The following is an 18,799-nucleotide window of genomic DNA, read 5'->3' on the forward strand; positions in this document are numbered from 1 at the left end:
ATAAAGTATATATATTGTATTTTTTTTCTCCCTTCGAATCTGGGAGGGTGGAACCCCAGCTCCAGCTATGGACGAGCCCCCAGGGGGCCCAACTTGACATTTTTTCATGGGGCCCAAAATCTCTGGCAGCCCCCCTGCTTCAGACAGCAGGTTTTGAAGTCATTTTTCCTGATATTTGGACATCTTGCCCCAGACTAGCTAACAGCAAGATTATGGACTCAATTTTATGTCAATAAGGTCTCGCTTGAGCACGCACAATCACGAGTAGATATTCAACATCCGTGAAAGAGGATAAGTTCCCATCCACTGACGCTAAAAAAAAAGCCCTCCGCGCATGTTTTAAACTATCCGTGAGCGCGAAAAAGCACCTTGCGCGTGTTAGAGCAGATTTTATCCAGTCAAGCACCTGGAACAGGTGCCCCAGAAGGTCGATGACTTGCAGAAAATTGTTCCTGTCGCATGTAAGTGTGGGTACTACGCACGTGGAACTGATAATACACGCAGGTGGTAAAAGGCTAAAACCAACGTTTTAAACCAATAATATCCTGAACCGCTACTGGCTAACCGAGCTCCCCCCTCTGAAGGCGGGCGGATCATCCCGTCCTCCGACGTCAGAGACTGCTCAGTTACTTAAACTTGAACCAAGCGGAGAGGAGCAGCGTTTTCAGAGACGGGACCGCGTTGCCCAGCAGCAACCCCGGGAGGAGGATCCAGACTAGTAAACGTCCACCCCCTCTAACCCTCTGGAACAGCGGACCTTTTTCCTGTTTGCGTCTCATTTGCGTGTTTTCTGTCCACTTACCGATCATGCCGCAGACCGTGACTCTGAGAGGACCCTCTCCGTGGGGCTTCCGACTGGTGGGAGGACGGGACTTCAGCACACCGTTAACCATCTCCAGGGTAGGTAGCGGCTTCCCCCAATCCATTCATTCTGCTGTGCGGTAAAAAAAATGAATAAAATACGTCAGCATTACCTTGGCAGCCCCAGTTTGTCTTGATGAACCTCATTTGGGAAGTCAAAACTGTATATTAATGACAACAGCGTAATAACACGAGAAGCGCTCCGAAAACGCACAGTGGTGCCGTCTATTTACTGGCAGGTGACGTTTCAGCGCTGTGGAGCCATGAAACTTTACAGCATCAGTTAAAAACTTTACAAAAAAAAAAAAATAATAATTAAAAAAAGAAAAACATGAATAAATATGTTTAGATATGTTTACATAAAATTTTATTTAATTCATTTAATTGTAAATTATTTTAAATACATCATAAATTAAAGTAAATGCAAAAAGTGTAGGATTTTAATCTTAAAATTGTGGAATTTTATACAAATGTGATTTGACAACATTTTTCAATAATAATAATAATAGGAAGTTAATTTGGAACTCTCAAAGTGATTTCATGTGTGAAAACATCATTATGATCATTATATATGATCATGTGTGTTAATTCATCATTACTAATTTTTCCTGGCAAATATTATTGGAGTTCCCACAAAATCTCATGACCTTCCCTGACCCGTACAAAAATGGGTCAAGAGTCAGTGGATCTGGCAGTAGCCATTATTTCATCCCAGCCAGAGAAAACACAGCCTGGTGCTGCAGGGGGGGGGGGGGGGGGGGGTAGCGTTGACATTTGTTTTTCATCAGAGGTCGCTGGTGCTGCTGAAGGATTCCAGGTGTTGTCCTCAGCTGCATCGCTGGCCCCAAAAACAACGGTTAAACCGCAGGGGCTCACTCCAAACCAAAAAGTGTAATTTTTACATTTACAGGCGACGTTAACATGCTTGAAAGAACCCCCGTCAATGCTCTCTTTTAAAGATAACCCCCCTCCCAGAAAAAGAAAGGGGGAAGATGCTGTGATGTTGCCATTTTGACTCAGGGTGTGCAAAAGCCTCCACAGAGCTGCACCAGCCGGTTTCATCGTTCTCACATTAGCAAGGTTCACTTGCAAACTTGGCACCTGTAACTCCCTAAATCACAGTTAAAGGCTGCCCAATGTCCAGAAGCTAGACATGCGTAGCATCAGTGAACGCCTCCTTTGGACAGGAGTGGGGGGAGCATGACAACGTTGTTGCTTGATTCTTGTTTATTTTTGGAGAAACTGTGACATATTGCTGCAAAGTTCAGCTTCGGGCATTTCACACACGTTTTGGTTTCAGTGGAATCAATCACATAGTTTCCCACCAGTTTAATTTTTGCAAGAATGCCAGCATGGAAAGCGTAGCGTGCACAGGAGACTATTTAGCATGTTGAGTATTGCAAAATGTAGTCATGATGCCAGTGTGACTGATTACAGTTTACACTTCACAGACAGTTACACAGCAAAGATGACAGTGGAGACCAGATTCTTTCTCATTATTGATTGGAAACTCTTGGATTGAAGAGTAGACAAGGAAGCAGCTGTTGGGACCCAGGCGTATTTAGCAAAAAGTGTCATATCAGACACCAGAGCAGGTGTTGGCAACAAATCTAAAACATTTTGAGTTCAAGAACCCAAATGACAGAATAGTTCAAATGTACTGAATAGCAACACAATATATTTACTGAGAAATAGTTTTCAGCATAGCTTATTAGTGCACTTAAGCACCCTTTAGAACAAATGTTGACATTTTTTGTTTGTGTTGAGTTTTAAACTTGATGATTAATTCTTTTGTAGTTCTAGATATATGCTTTAGTTCTAGATATGCCTTTAGTTCTAGATATACCTTTAGTTCTAGATATACCTTCAGTTCAAGATATACCTTTAGTTCAAGATATACCTTTAGTTCTAGATATACCTTTAGTTCATGATATACGATTAGTTCAAGATATATGTTTAGTTCTAGATACACCTTTAGTTCTAGATACACCTTTAGTTCTAGATATATCTTTAGTTCAAGATATACCTTTAGTTCTAGATATACGTTTAGTTCAAGATATACCTTTAGTTCTCAGTTAAAGACCCCTTTTTATTGGTTTTTCACATAAATACCAAGAAGCAGGGCAGAGGAGAGTTGTAAATACCAGCAAACAAGTTGTGATGGCAGCAGCTGGTTTCTTACTTAAGGTGTTAACGTTCCTGAATAGGCCCATTAGTCCCCTGCCAGGTCATTAGAACCTACGCCAGTTAATGGTGAGTCTGTTTGGCTCTGGAGACATTTGTCCTGACAGTGTGTGTGTGTGCAGTAGGTCAGGTTGTTAATTGTCTGTGTGTGTGAATGGGAGATTTAGAGGCATGGAAGCATGAAGAAATGAAACCCCTGACATAACAGGAGAAGCATTTGGATTGGAAGTGTTGAATATGGCAGATATGGTGTGTCAGTGTCACACTAACGTCCAGACAGAAGGTGACACAGGATTCTTGTCCTCTTTGCCAACTGGCTAACCGTTGTCCATTGGACAGGAATTCATATGTGAGTGTTGGGTAAATAACGATTAGTGCCCTGTCCAGCATGCCCTCTAACACCCTCGGTGTTTTACAGGATGTTGGACTCTGGTAAATGGAAGTCTGGAAAGTCTCAAGTGTATTTTTTACTTTTTTGTTGCATATTCATGCACATGCTAATTTGATTACACTCGCAGAGTACAGACGCTTCCCTTTTTGCTCCTTTATCTTTTTTTCCCAAGGCTCTTTGTCCTGTCTGCCTCTCTGCACTTCTAATGAAAAACCCTATTTTTTAGAAATGGATTTAATTAATTGGTCATTCAACGCGATTGAAAAGATTTTTTCAACAATGAGAACGGAGCAGGGGGCTCCCACTTGCCCGCAAGGGACACACCCGGCGGGGTATATGCTCGATTCCTGGAAAGAATGGAGGATCGTATGCCTCTCCCAGTTGTCCATTGAGGACGTCGAAGATGTGTGGATGTTTGGCCTGATTATCACTGGATTTCCTCTGATTGGAGTGGGAGGATATCTAGTTTTCTGGAAATTTGGGAAGATGGGAGCGATTGGAGGGCGATCCGCACCCACGGAAAGCACCGTTCGTGTTTGGACAGTACAGACTGGGATGTTACTCGAGGTGAATCGTAAGCTGGACAGCGTTCTAGCTGTGTTACCGGTATTAGTGCGCAAAATGGATGTCATCTCGGAGAGGGTCACCGGACGGTGTGGAGATCTTTAAAACCTGAATTGGCTTCACTGGAGGACTTGAATGATCAGTTACAGACTTGAAGGCAGAGAGGAAAATTATCTCTGCCTTACCCAAACAAAGACTTGTTGTCCGAATCTGACGACTCTGGCAGCCTTGTGAATGCCAACAACAAACCCCCATGAAGGAATGCAGACAGATGCTGTGAAAACCCGACCCCCCCACCCCCCACCCCCCCCGATTGGTGGACTTCAGCCTGGCGAGGTCATCAACCTGCAGGTGTCAATGTGCTCTGCGCTCCTCCCAAGATCACCCTCCCACTTGTGGCTACAGTGGATGAGCGCCATACAGGGCTGCTCTCGCAGGGGAAACAGGATCCAGGATCCCCCCCCCCCTTGCTCTCGGTGTCTCATGTTGTGAACTGTTGATGTTCGTGCTTATATGTTTGAGGCGTTTTTTTGCATAGTAAAGCTACGCCTTACCGGGAGTAACTCTGGTATGCCTTTATTCACTCCGCCAATTTATCCTCATGTAATCCCCTTTCATCTAATTGAAGTGAGCGCCGTTATGGCTGCTCTCGTGGTCTGCCTGTATCTGTCCTGTCTACGTGTGTGTGTGTAACCTTGGTCAGGCTGTACTGCGGAGTCAAGTTCCTATGCTCTGGGTCGCTGGAGCGCTTTTTTCTGATTCTGATTCTGATGTCAGATTCTTATGTGTCTAAAATGTCCATCTCAATTTGTCCAACCACATGGTGATGACTTTGTTTGGTTTTGTACACATTTGACATTTCAGAGGCTGGAGCCAGTCTGTTTATACTAAACCCCCTCATGTCTCATGTTGAGCAGTGAAAGAGACGTGACATGAAAGCGTTTTTGTTTTGTTTTGTTTTACATCTGCTTTTTAAAGACTGCCAGCCAAACTTGTACAGTAATGGAGTTCTGTCAGAGTTGTCTCTCTGGCTTCTAACAACTTTTGTCGGTTTTGTTGATGTATGGGATTTATTACCCTGTATGTTTTGGGGAAAAATAAAGGCTTCAGAAACGAAGAAAACTTTGTTTAAGGGTCTTTTTAAAGGCAAACCACAATGTTTCCCCTATTCATACTGAGATACTTTTCATTATGTAGGCTGTTCAACAACATGATTTGAAAACTCAATATTTTAAACAGGGCTTGAGAATAAAAATGAGAATACTGTAATGTAGTAGAATGGGATAGTAGATGAAGTATGGTTGCCTTCACTGATGCATGGTGTGATGCAAGTTCTTCTACTACTACTACACATTACAGGCTGTATTTGTTGACTTCTTATCAGATAAAACCACCGAACATTAGAGTTTCACAAAATGCGAGTGTCTTTGCTTTATGTGACCATTGATAAAATTCGTCTCAGTAGTTTTCTATCGAGTATATATTTAATAGTTATAGTCTTTTAAGAGTTTTTGAGGGGCAATCTGATAGTTTGACCAAGGTTTCATAGTTGAACAGTTGGTTGTACTGTTGACCTACATCAAGAGTGATGTTGGTTCAACACCGAGCTTAGGTCTTTGCAGAGTTTGCATGTTCTCTCCATGCATATGTGAATTTTCCCTGAGTACTCTGGTTGCATCACACAGACCAAAGACTTGGGCATTGGGTTTACTGCCTATGCTGAATTTGGATTAGTGTTGAGTGTGTGAGACTTGTTGTCCATCTTGTTTGACTCTATGTGAGGCTCACTGATGGACATGGCGACTTGTCTTGGGAGTAACATTTTTTTTTCTAAAACTTTATTGTCATTGTTGTTGAATGCTTTGTAATTCCGACCAGACACGGAGACAGAGGTGAAAGAGAAAGGAAAAGAAAAGGTGGGGAGGGGGGGGGGGGTTCCACAAAAATAAACAATGAACAAGAGTCTGCTTCTAGACCTGCAGAAAAAGACAAAAAAAAAAAACCAAAAGGACACAACAACAATACAACAAGATCTAGCTATCACTGCGTCAACTTGATGAAAAAAATATATAATCAACATTGCTTAACTGAAGAATCACGATAATAAATCACAGTGCATTAAGTGCCCACCATAGTCTTAAGACCTGTGTTTAACATGCCCAAGCCCATAATTTTGAGAGCACCATGTGAGCACCTGTATGTGTACACGTGCTTGTTTATTTAAGGTTTCTCTATAGGAGCGTCCAACAGAGAGTGTGAGGGACCACAGATCCGCCCCCCAAAGATGTGCAGGAGACGGGGGGAGCTCCAAGTCCCAGAGATCCAGGCGCTGCCCCAGAACACAGGAACCCCAAGGAGACTGCAACCAGGAAGGCCCCCGCCCCCCTCGAGAGGCACAGAGGATCGCCCCGGGGGGCCACAACCAGCAGCCGGCAGAGTCCCGGGAGACATCAGCGGCAAGCCCACAGGCCCGCCCGCAGCCTCCCACCCCCTAGCCGGCCGAGCCCGGGACCCAGCGACCCGGGACCCAGGGGCGACCACACCCGCCGGGGACCCAGCAGAGCCCAGGGACCCAGACCCCACCAGGCAGCCACCGGGATCTATCAGGCAGATGCCAAAATCTTAAACCCCCAGACCCGGTTGCCACGAACACTCAGGCAGACCATGGCACAACCCCTCACACCAGGTGTGGCAGGGGGAGGGGGGACAAAGATCTATATCATCAAGAGAAGTTCCAGGAGAGGGGAGGAGTCAAAGGCCCCACCTGACATATACAGTCATACACAAACACAGTCACACACTCCCTCCCTCATGCTCACACTCTCTTGGGAGTAACTTAACCGCTGGAGATAAGGATCAGTTCACAACTGCCCTACATGTCAAAAAGAAAAGAAAATAAAACAGGCTGAGAGCATAAATGATTACATTGTCCTCCAAGATATACTTAATTTATGAATTTATTCCAACAAACTATATTCCATTTGCTCTGCAGATTTTTTTTATTCTTTGTTTTTTAATAGTATGAATAAAAACACTTTGAGAAGTCTTAAAGTATCTAAAAGTTTCTCTAAAATCACAAAAAGGTACAAAGGGGAACTACCCAGGAATTACTGAATCAAGTTGACCCTTAAAATTTTCTCCAATGCAGAGAAATTCAAAGCAGAATCCAAACCTATTTATAAACAGCCTCATTGACATCAATTTGATAGCTGATTGATTATAACAAATTAACCACAATACATTAGTTGTTTTCCTTAATACTTTCTAACATTAACAGCTGTCTCTCCTTGTGTTTGGTTGTTAGAGTTGTTTCATCTTTTATGCCAGTAAAGTAAAACAAAGAATACAACCAAGTTCTCTGTTTTTTCTCTCGCTGATTGAAACAGCATGGATGCTACAGCATTTACCTCCACTGGCTGTCACAATGACAGATGACAAATACAACTTTTTTAGAGTCAGCTTTGAAACCCCCCCCCCCCCCCCCCCACGCACACACACACACACACAGCATCTGATAACTGCCCGCTCGGATGCCTTTGGGTATTAAGCATAATGCCAAACAGCCCCCAAACCCACAGCAAGAGCAGACCCTGGTGTTGACTGAATTTAAGCTTTGATCTGAACCTGTGAGGGGTCCCGGGTCAGGTCTCTGGTACTCAGGTTCAGGCACACTTTATAATATTAAAATAAAGTGAACATGACTGTTTTGGGTCTTTAATTTGACCTTTTGTTCTGCAAAGTTTATGTTTTTCATGACCTTTGAAAGGCCTATAATAGCAGAACAAGACTTAACAACAAAAACAACCTTGCATGCTTTTGTGGTTACACATCAACTAAACCCAATGCCCTTTGCACTCTTTAATCTCTCAGAAGTCTCTCCATCTCTGCCACATAGCAAAGATGGGACATATGACCCAAAACCACGTAACTTGTTTCTTGCTTGCTGTAATATTGAGTTTAGATTCCACACGGCTGCTTGTCAGCTTTAAGATAGAGATGCAAGTGTTACATCTAAACAACAATGGAAGGGAACGATAACAGAAGAGGTGCTTTCAAAGAACCACTTAGTTGCCATTGAAGACGTGGAGTTTTTCTCAAAATGAGAACAATGATAAGTCCTTGAGTTGCCAATGAGTTTGGCCTTCTCAGATCTGTTACATCAAGCTAAGTTTGTTACTAAATTCAGATATGAAGGCAGTACCATGAAATGACGTTTCTTGATACTCTTGATAAGGCCCTTAGCCAAAACTGGTGAAAAAGGAAAACTGTAAATCTTTTACGATAACAGATTATGTTAAAACTGTTCCAAATCAATACTTTACAATGAATACTATACAGGTCCTTCTAAAAAATTAGCATATTGTGATAAAGTTCATTATTGTCTGTAATGTAATGATAAACATTACACTTTCATAAATATTAGATTCATTACACACAACTGAAGTAGTTCAAGCCTTTTATTGTTTCTAATATTGAAGATTTTGGCATACAGCTCATGAAAACCCAAAATTCCTATCTCAAAAAATTTGCATGTCATAAAAAGGTTCTCTAAACGAGCTATTAACCTAATCATCTGAATCAACTAATTAACTCTAAACACCTGCAAAAGATTCCTGAGGCTTTTAAAAACTCCCAGCCTGGTTCATTACTCAAAACCGCAATCATGGGTAAGGCTGCCGACCTGACTGCTGTCCAGAAGGCCATCATTGACACCCTCAAGCAAGAGGGTAAGACACAGAAAGAAATTTCTGAATGAATAGGTGGTTCCCAGAGTGCTGTATCAAGGCACCTCAGTGGGAAGTCTGTGGGAAGGAAAAGGTGTGGCAGAAAATGCTTTACAATGAGAAGAGGTGACCGGACCCTGAGGAAGATTGAGGAGAAGGACAGATTCCAGACCTTGGGGGACCTGCGGAAGCAGTAGACTGAGTCTGGAGTAGAAACATCCAGAGCCACCGTGTACAGGCGTGAGCAGGAAATGGGCTACAGGTTCCGCAATCCCCAGGTCAACCCACTTTTCAACTAGAAACAGCGGTGGAAGCGCCTGACCGGGGCTACAGAAAAGCAGCACTGGACTGTTGCTCAGTGGTCCAAAGAACTTTTTTCGGATGAAAGCAAATTTTGCATGTCATTCGGAAATCAAGGTGCAAGAGAACGTTGAGAGACGCAAGACCCAACACTCTGGATGAGCTTAAGGCTGCTATCAAAGCATCCTGGGCCTCCATAACACCTCAGCAGTGCCACAGGCTGATTGCCTCCATGCCACGCCACATTGAAGCAGTCATTTCTGCAAAAGGATTCCCGACCAAGTATTGCTTGCATAACTGAACATAATTATTTGAAGGTAGAATTTTTTTTATATTAAAAACACTTTTCTTTTATTGGTTGGATGAAATATGCAAAATTTTTGAGATGGGAATGTTGGGTTTTCATGAGCTGTATGCCAAAATCATCAATATTAGAAACAATAAAAGGCTTGAACTACTTCAGTTGCATGTAATGAATCTGATATATATGAAAGTCTAATGTTTATCAGTACATTACAGAAAATAATTAACTTCATTACAATATGCACATTTTTTTAGAAGGACCTTACACCCATTGATGACTAATATTCCTGTGTAATATGTTGAATGTACAAGACTGCTTGTTATATAGCTCCTTGTGTTTAATCATCCTCCACAATGGTACTACTCTTGGCAGATTGAGCCTCTTTGTTCAAGTGTGATTAACACACACCATTCGGAACCTCGCCCCCAAGGCTATGTATTCAGTGTGTCACCAAGGTCATAACCATGGTTCCTATCGCATGTCAAACAAGCAAACAAAAGGCTTTTTGATTTGCCAGGAATCTGTTGCTAAGATGTGCGACTCAACGTTTCCACCCATCAAAAATAGTCTCTATGGGATTCATTTATGGGATCAACATTGAAAAAGGCATACTTTACCATACCTTTCCCTTGGTGTTATGTGGATTATTTTATGTAGAAGATGTATCTCAACTGAATAAACTGTTAAAAACGTCTTGTCTTGTCCTAAATCATAAAGGTTTTTTAGCATACATGCTTATTTTTAACATATATAAAGAAACATGGGAAGGTTTTAGTTTGTCACTTATTAACTGGCCATCAATCCATTCTGCAGGATGTTACATTAGTATCAATTTATAAACAAAACGGTCATCGGTAGAACGCCATCATTGCATCACTCATCTCTTCCAAAAACAAGTGTAATTTACGTTCTAGTAACTTAATCACTACTTAATCACTAAGGTTATTCCCAAAGCTCGCACCTCCTTTGGCCGCTCCTCATTCCAGTTTGCTGCTTCCAACGACTGGAATCAGTTGCAAAAATCACTAAAGCTCTCTACATACATTCCATTACCTACCTTCAATAATTCATTGCAGTCAATAATTTCTGATCAATGTGCTTCTGAGTACTTAAAGATTACTTTATGTCTGTTTTGATTGCTTGTGCATATTATATTTGAGAACAGTCCTTTGTCTTTATGTTCAACTTCTTTGGCGTAAAGCAAACTATGTGTCTGTTGCTGCTTCCTCTTGGCCAGATTATTGTCCTAAATGAGAATGAGTTCTCAATCAACTTGTCTGGTTAATAAAAGGTAAATAAATAAATAAAAAGTTAAATTAACCAGAAACGACTGATGATCTAAATCCATGTGGAAGTCTTTAGAGAAGCAATCTCTCAAACACACAAAAAAAAAAATTTGGCAATAGAATCATTTTAGAAATGAACAACTTTTTAAAAATATACAATATAACAAATTATTCCATTGACGACATCTTGACTCATTTCCTGGTATTTTGTCTTTTACTTCGTTACTTTGTTCATTTTATTTGTAAGTTTAAAGCTGTTATAACAATTATTTAATATTTAATATTTACAGAACAAGCTAGGCTTTGAACGCAACTGACCCCACCCTCGGATATATTCCCCAACATGCTTCTGAAACCGGACACCAATGATACCGGCCGAAATGAGATAGCGCAAAACACCAGTCGCCATTTTCAAGGCCCAAACGTTGTTTTTTTTTTTTTGTCTGTGACTTCAAATGGTGTTTTTCTGTTTGGGACTGTGGTAGTTTTTCCCAAAGTTGAAGTGGTAGCAGCCAACTGTTTGTCCTTCTCTGATATTACTGAGCGGAGAACCTCTCACACCAGTGTTGTTCTGTTGCTAAATGCGTGAGTGCGTACAGAAGAGAGGACCCAGGGAAGTGCAGTGGTTCGGCAAGACCGACAACCGGATGGTCCAATAGATGCTTTCGGCCCAAAACGTGCAATGGCAGGGGTTTTTAGACAAATGAGGGAACTACTTTATTAATGTTTATCATCTCTGCTATACTGTTAGAATGTTGTTTAGAGGGATAGAAAGTTTTCCAAACTTGTTAGAGCAGATTTAAATAAAAAAAATGCACTTTACATTTAATTGTATTATTCCAAACTCTGCATTTAAAACATACTGATCCACTCTTTTTATTTCATATCATAGCAATTTAAATGTAAAAATAAACCTTATTTATTTATAAAGTTACGTTCACATTCTTCACATATTTACCAAAACATTTGCATGGATGAGCAAATTTGTTGCTAATCAAATTTTGACAATAAATTAATATTCTGTGATTTGTAAACCCATAACATCTGACACTAAAGATCTCAACATGTTTCCCTACAAAAATCATCCTTTTCACCCAAATAAATGTAATAATTTCAAAACACTGTCATTTTAGTCATGGATACTTGTAGATCTACTTCAGTGAATAATTTGGCAACTGGAAAGGGTTTCATTAGAATTTTTGAGACGTGCTTTCTTCAAGTTAAATGATTTACCTGCAAAAATGTCAGATTGTAGAGATCAATACAGCACACACACAAAAAAAATTATAGATGTTCGTTTTTTGTAGGAAGAAATGTTTTGTGTCCAGTCATTTTTGCCATTGTGGGAGCTTACGTGTGTGTGTGTGAGTGTGCGTGCGTGTGTGTGTGTGTGTGAGTGAGAGAGAGAGAGAGAGAGAGAGAGAGAGAGAGAGAGAGAGAGAGAGAGAGAGAGAGAGAGAGAGAGAGAGAGAGAGAGAGAGAGAGAGAGAGAGAGAGAGAGAGAGAGAGAGAGAGAGAGAGAGAGAGAGAGAGAGAGAGAGAGAGAGAGAGAGAGACTCATGCTGTGCTGTTCATGGTCTGAGTCTGGAATGATTCCATTTAGTGGGTTGAGTTTGCATGCATTTTGTTCCACTAGGACAAGACACGGGCACAAACCCAACACACACTCACACACATCTGAGTGTGGGGGAGGGTGTGATGACTGAGCAAAGTAAATTCTAACCTCCGGTTAGTATCTTGTCAACAAATGCCATGACAAACAAGTAACCGTTTCGATCCTCTCTAAGAAAAGCGTTGTTTATGCCTCATGTGAAGACTCAATCTTTAATTTACAGGATTATAGGTGAGCGGTTGTTTACGCCAAATGTCTGCAAGTGCAGCTTTCCCAGCAGCTCAGTCACATACACAGTTACACACACTCCCCGCTTTATTTACCGGAACTGAATTAGTGACACTGGGGCGGTCAGAGGCTGTAAATTAGGAATTCCACATTTGAACCACATGATTCAGCTATTAGTGCTTCATGGAGCGTGAACTTGTATGTCTTTGCTGAAATAGAAAAAAACATTCCAGTTGATGAGGCTGCTCCTCTTGTCCAAGCAGCTCCTCTTCTTTCTTTTTGGGCTCAGCTTTAGTCAGGCTTTTCCCCTCACTATTTACCTTGGACTAGATTACCTACATATGCAAGAATGTGGTATACAAACAAGGTTTTACTGTTCCAGACAAAACAATTTATTGCAGCTATCAGCAGCATGACGTGGGGTCAAATAGCATGGACATCTTTGAGTTCAAAGTTGGAGTTGATCCAGCTTAGATAGGAAACACAAAAAAAAAAATCAGTATCTTGTACCCAACTGCAGAAAATGTGGTGTTTAGCATTATAACTTGTATTTGAGATTGATTTTGGAAGTTAAAACAGGGTTTTTGTAACCCTGCATCCTATACTCTTTATTACAGTGGATTAAATAGAAACATTTGATCATTTTTAGGGGGACATTAAAATGCTGCAGTGCATTGTCAGTCAAAAGACTAAAAAAAAAAACTTAAATGAAAAACTAAGGCAAGTGGATCCTATTATCCTTTAGGAATGCCTGTTCTGGCACAAACAGTCTATGATGAAGATTAAAGCTAGACAGGAATGACCTCCTGCTTGAGTCTTTATTGCAGCAAAGCAAATAAAGTTTCTAACTAATGGTATTTTGGGTGTTTTTAGTCAGTTTTGCTGAAAGAGCGCACTGTTTTCAGTAGTTAATGTCTGTTTTTTCTCTTTTCAGTTATTTTTGTTATTCTTTGCTGCATTGCTCCAAATGTAAGCTACAAAAGGTGTTTTTCAGCACACATGTTTCTTTTCTTAGAAATGTAAGATTTCTCTTAAAGTGTATTTTTGATGTTTTCCTTCTTGTAGACAGGCTCAGAGTTGCATTTTCAGTCAGTAGGCCTATTTTATGGCAGATACTTTATTTTGCAAGAGTAGGGGAAACACAGGTGTGTGAACAAGGGATAACAGATTCACGCCCAGATGCAAGAGTGGAACCCTCACTACATCTTTGCCTTTCTTACTCTTGCAAGTCATAATGTCTGCCATGAAATATGTTCATCCATGTAAACACTCAACATATGTGCACTTCTCTAGCTTTTCTGTCAGGATCCAGAGTGCCTTGTACTTTGCCTACTTCACAACTGATGACCCCAGAGATGCACAATGTTTTTCTACACAAGACGATGCTAAGTCTGTGTATAGATAAAGAGCCAGAGCAGTGCTTCTGTGCAAAAATGGTCATCCTTCATGTTGCCAGTAGTTGTGTAGGTATTCACTTGTGTCTTCTGGAACATTGCACATCAAGTAGCAGTTCAGACGGTGGCTCAACTGCATCTGTAGTCATTCTAGTCGTGATCCTATTTCTTTAAACAGTGTTTGGCTTTACTTTTTGCAAAATGACAGGGACTGCTTTACTTCTGTTTTCTTCTCAACAGCAGCTAAAATAAGATACATCAGAGGCAGGTCTGGGAATATTGGGGACATTTGTGTGGGTTTGTAATCATGCAAATTGATTTCATATGTTCCTCGTTGTGTCTTAAGGTGAACCACATCCACTGGGCTGCTGGTCCCCTCTACTTCTCCCTCTCATTTTCACCCTTTTGCCTTCCTGTTAGCATCAAATGTCTGACCCTTCTGACATTAAATCTGCAAAATGAAAGCAGTGTGGATGTGTATTTTCCAAAAAGAAGAAAAAAAAGTTAAAAGACCAGATAAAAAAAACATAGACATAAAACATGCTGAGCAGATGCTTGCAAATGAAGCTGTTATCACAGCTGTTAAGATTAACGGGTCAAATGCAAAATATGGAGTTACTGATGATCTTGAGAATCATCCTCAGAGCCTTGTTCTTGTGCTGGGTGGTCATAACATTGCTCACAATTTGACTTTTTCTTGATTTTATTTTTTAGTAGATCTGACATAAAAACCCACTCATGGTCTCTAAATGTTAAACCTAGTGTTGTCCCACCGTCAAGGTCCTGGCTGTGGAATAAATAAAGCCACAAATGCTTCTCAAACCAGGTTTAATTTACTTTAAAGAGCTGTTATTGTTGCAATTTGCCTCAAGTTGACAAACTTTTTTTTTGTTTTTTTTGTTTTTACTTTTATGTGGATTTGAATGTGTGTGTGTGTGTGTGTGTGTGTGTGTGTGTGTGTGTGTGTGTGTGTGTGTGTTTTTGAATGGAACAGGTGACACCTGGAAGCAAGGCAGCCCTAAGCGACCTATGTCCAGGAGACACCATCTTGGCCATCAATGGTGACAGCACAGAGCACATGACGCACATGGATGCTCAGAACAGGATAAAAATGTGCTTCCAGCAACTCACGCTCAGCATCAGCAGGTATGACAACGTTAAACTGTATTCACTGAGAAATATGTTAAATAAAACATGATCTGGCACAGTTGAGCCATGTTTAAAGATGGCAGGTTTACAACAGATTTAATTGATCTATCTACTGCACCTATGAGCACCATGAAAGTCAATGAAGCTTGGAACTGTGGCCTTTACAAATAGAATACAGAGGTAATATTTTACTTTTTATTGCTTCATTAGAGGAAAAACTGATTCCTCACCTTCCAGACTGAGTGTAAGGGTATCATTTCTTACTTAATGTTTATTAGAATTAAAAAAAGAGATTAAAGTGTCCTTACCAAAAACACATTTTATTGAACTAAAAGAATTGAGTCATTTATTGGAAAATGTAAAGATGCCCGGTTTTGAAAGCTTGAGGAGCCTTTTTTTCCCTGCAAATTTTAAAATGATGTTTTTGCCTGACCTCCTGAGTAAGTAATTAGGGATGGACAATATATCGGCATCAATATCGGTACCGGCCGATGTTAGTCATTTTTTAACATATCGGTATCGGTTCGATAAATACAATTGGGCCGATATTAACAACCAATATTTTTTTCATCTTGTCTTCATTTGTTTGCCTGTTTCAGAGGGTGAGGGGGTTTGTGTGTAATCGTTTAGTCATGTGAACAGTAAATGAAATCATCTCAGAACCATAAATGTGTGTTAAAAGAGGTTCTTTTTGTTTCCGACATGAAGGTGTTTCGAGTTACCTTGACATGTTTCGACCGTCGTCTTCAGTCTTCCTCAGAAATGTTACAGATGTCTGTGTGACGTGTCTTTATCAGCTGTTCTTCTGGTGGGCGCGACCAACCCGGATCTGTCAGATCCACCGGATCAGCCACGCCCACCTCCGCTGGCCGGTCTTTGGAGAAGGGAATCCCAGGTGCGAGACAGCTGATAGGCCCCCTCGTCTCTGTTCATGTTTCAATGTTCCCGTTTCCTTAATTCTATTGCCTCCCTGACACAACGCTTGAACCGGTTGTTCTCCGTGTTGTTCTTATGTTTCTGCGCATACCTGTAGTTATCATCCATTTATCATTAGAGGCGAAATCCTCAATATATTGTGATATTGATATTAGGCCATATCGTCCAGCCCTAATCTAAAGTAATACACTGGAAACCTTAATCCTAGTTTACACGTATGTTAGTAAACTGAACTCTCACAAAGTTCGTTCCACGCTGGTACAGTAGGTGGTGACATGCGTCCTTTCATGTCGGCATTCTAACAAACGCTGACGGGAGTGAAGCAGAAAAACGCAGCAGCACAGCTCATTTGGTACGCACTTTACTGTTTGATGGTGTTATGCACGTTACTTTGTAACTTCTGCTGTCCCGTCACTTCCAGAAGTTACCAGTATCAGCTTAACGGAGCAGTTAACATAAAATAAAATAAAAAACGATGTCAGTCTATTTAGGGCAATAATTTGGTTTTCTGATGCTCATGTAAACACATTGATTCTTGTTAACCCTCTGGAGGCAGGTGTTGCAGATTAGCAACGTTAAAACCTACCTGCCTGGTTATTCCACATACGTATTTCATGAGCATTTTTTAACTCAGAAGTACCCTTGAAGGACTTAGTTATTTGTCCTTTTATCAAAACTTATTTTGAGCCTGAGAGGGTTAAAGGACTCTTTGGATAAAGCTTCCTCTGTCAAAGATACAGCCTGATGTTTGGCATACAGAACGATAACAGAATGAACTCAATGACTGTAAAGGTCACCAAGTTAAGATCCCATGGTGGCAACACAGGACCAAATTATCACCCCTAAACCGCTGCGTTTGACAGTAGTAACCCTAACCCTATGGGCCCATGTTCTCTTGTGGTTTTGGTCTAGTAGAACACTATGTTTTATGACCAAAATCCTCCACTTCAGATTGTTCATCCATTTAGTTTTCTACTGAAATTGTGTGGCTTGTTGAGATGGAAATTTGCAAACATCGGTCATGCTGCCTTGTCCATTTTATGCAAAAAGGGCCTTTCTCCTGGCAACCCTTCTAAAGACCCCATAAAGGCATAGCAAGCCATGCTCTGTCTTTTGTTAATTGCGTTGTCAAAAACTGAATTGTGGCTCTTGTTTTATTACACATTCTAACCTTGGATTGAACTTACTGGACACTTACTCCTAGGAAGACTGGAAGCTGTTTGAATGTTTTCCCACTTGTGGATATTTATTACTGTAGCGTAATAGACCCCAGCGAGCTTGGAAATGACCTTGAAACCTTTTCTCAGATTTATGGTCAGTAACAATTACTTCACTGGGATTCACTCCAAAGTTGTTGCTTTTCTAGCATTGTGATAGCTCATATCTGTATGCCCCATACCAGCAAACTACCAAAACCATAAAAAGTGAAATATCAACTAAATTAAGAGATGTTTTTGCTTTTAATGTGTCTCCATGGTTTGAACATCAGAGGAGGGCATGAGCAATACGTTTCTGGAATGAAAATCATCAGTCTAAACAGTTAATGACAGAGGAGAGTGGAAGTGGTTGGAAGGTTGCAACCAAGGAAAAACTGAAATGTCAGTTGCTTCCCACATTTCCATTAAATGGTTACTTGGGTTGGTCGACTACTGGAAAGTGCAGCGCCATTCTGACATCCTCCTGAACCTTGTCCTCTTAAATGAAGAACACAATGTGATTTCGGCCTTAGTTACAATTGACAGCTGCCAAATGGAGCTTCGGTTCTCTCCTTTTAGGGCAGAACACAACAGTTTTTCCTCTGTTTGACAAAATGGGTCAAATTATGAAACTGGCTTCCAGAAGAAGTGATAAGACCTACTGGATGAGGGGAAAATTCACATCTACCGACATGCATAACATTGAAGTTTTCCATTCTCTGTGCTGCATTTGTTATAGTTTGCACTCTAGCATGCAACAGCCTCTTCTGCCTCACCTAGTCTGCAGTGAAAACTGCCCATCTAAATATCTAAATATCAAGTGTAGCTGCTGAGCATTATGCTGTTTTCTACTTAGGGTTAGTAAATTTATTTATGTACACCTAAACACAAACAACACAATGCTGTGTGGGAACTTTATAGAAAAAGTCACAGTTAGGGTTGTCACGGTAACCGGTGTAGCGGTAAACCCCGGTAAAAAAGTTGACAATAATAATAACCGTCTTGCTTAAAAAAAAAAAACGGTGTGTTACCGTGGCTGCGGTGTAGGCGCGGTGACCCTTACCAGCCACTGTATCATCTGCTGAAGTTGCCGGCGGCACATGCGCGCTATGTTGTTTACAACCAAAACTTTCTTGAAGCTAAAGCTGAAATAATGGCCAAAGGAGGAGACGGCAGCGCTCAGGGCATTTATTATCCCTCAAAGAAGACAAAGTGGGAAGTATGGGCATTTTATGGATAACTGAAGAATGCCGAGGGACAGCTGATAGAAGACGGCTATCCTGTTTGCAGCACGTGCAGAAAAAGTGTCTGTGAAAGGCAGCAACGCTTCAAATCTCATGACACATCTGCGTGACCATCGCCCACAACTCTACAGTCAACGCAAGGCAAGCTAACATTAGCGTTTTGGCTAAAATGTGTGATCCGAGGATTTGGGTTGAGGGAGAATGCAACGAGTCGCTATATAAAGCAGCCGCAGCGTCGCTACCTGCATATAAACCGAGTCGCGGACACCCCCATGTTGAAATGACGCTATGCATTACGGGGCTCCCAGGGGCAGATAAGAGTTGGCCTCTCTCCGAGAATAGTTATAAATTTATGACATTTTCCCAAATCTGCAAAGCTCACTGGAACACAAACCGAGGACAATATTTTCCTGATATAGGGTTTAT

The 18,799-nt window shown here is 41.1% G+C and overlaps 1 protein-coding gene across 1 annotated transcript in view; it reads left to right on the plus strand.

The window, feature by feature from the left end:
• The first annotated feature begins 612 nt into the window (after window positions 1–612).
• pdlim4 (PDZ and LIM domain 4) overlaps window positions 613–18,799 on the plus strand; it is a 59,061-nt gene continuing 40,874 nt past the window's right edge. Inside the window, exons 1-2 of the mRNA XM_015961419.3 lie at window positions 613–900; window positions 14,843–14,994. Coding sequence (XP_015816905.3) covers window positions 808–900; window positions 14,843–14,994 — 245 coding nt within the window. The 5' untranslated portion in view covers window positions 613–807. The remainder of the gene's footprint in view (window positions 901–14,842; window positions 14,995–18,799) is intronic.

This window comes from Nothobranchius furzeri, chromosome 10 (assembly GCF_043380555.1).
Source record: "Nothobranchius furzeri strain GRZ-AD chromosome 10, NfurGRZ-RIMD1, whole genome shotgun sequence".
Classification (NCBI taxonomy): domain Eukaryota; kingdom Metazoa; phylum Chordata; class Actinopteri; order Cyprinodontiformes; family Nothobranchiidae; genus Nothobranchius; species Nothobranchius furzeri.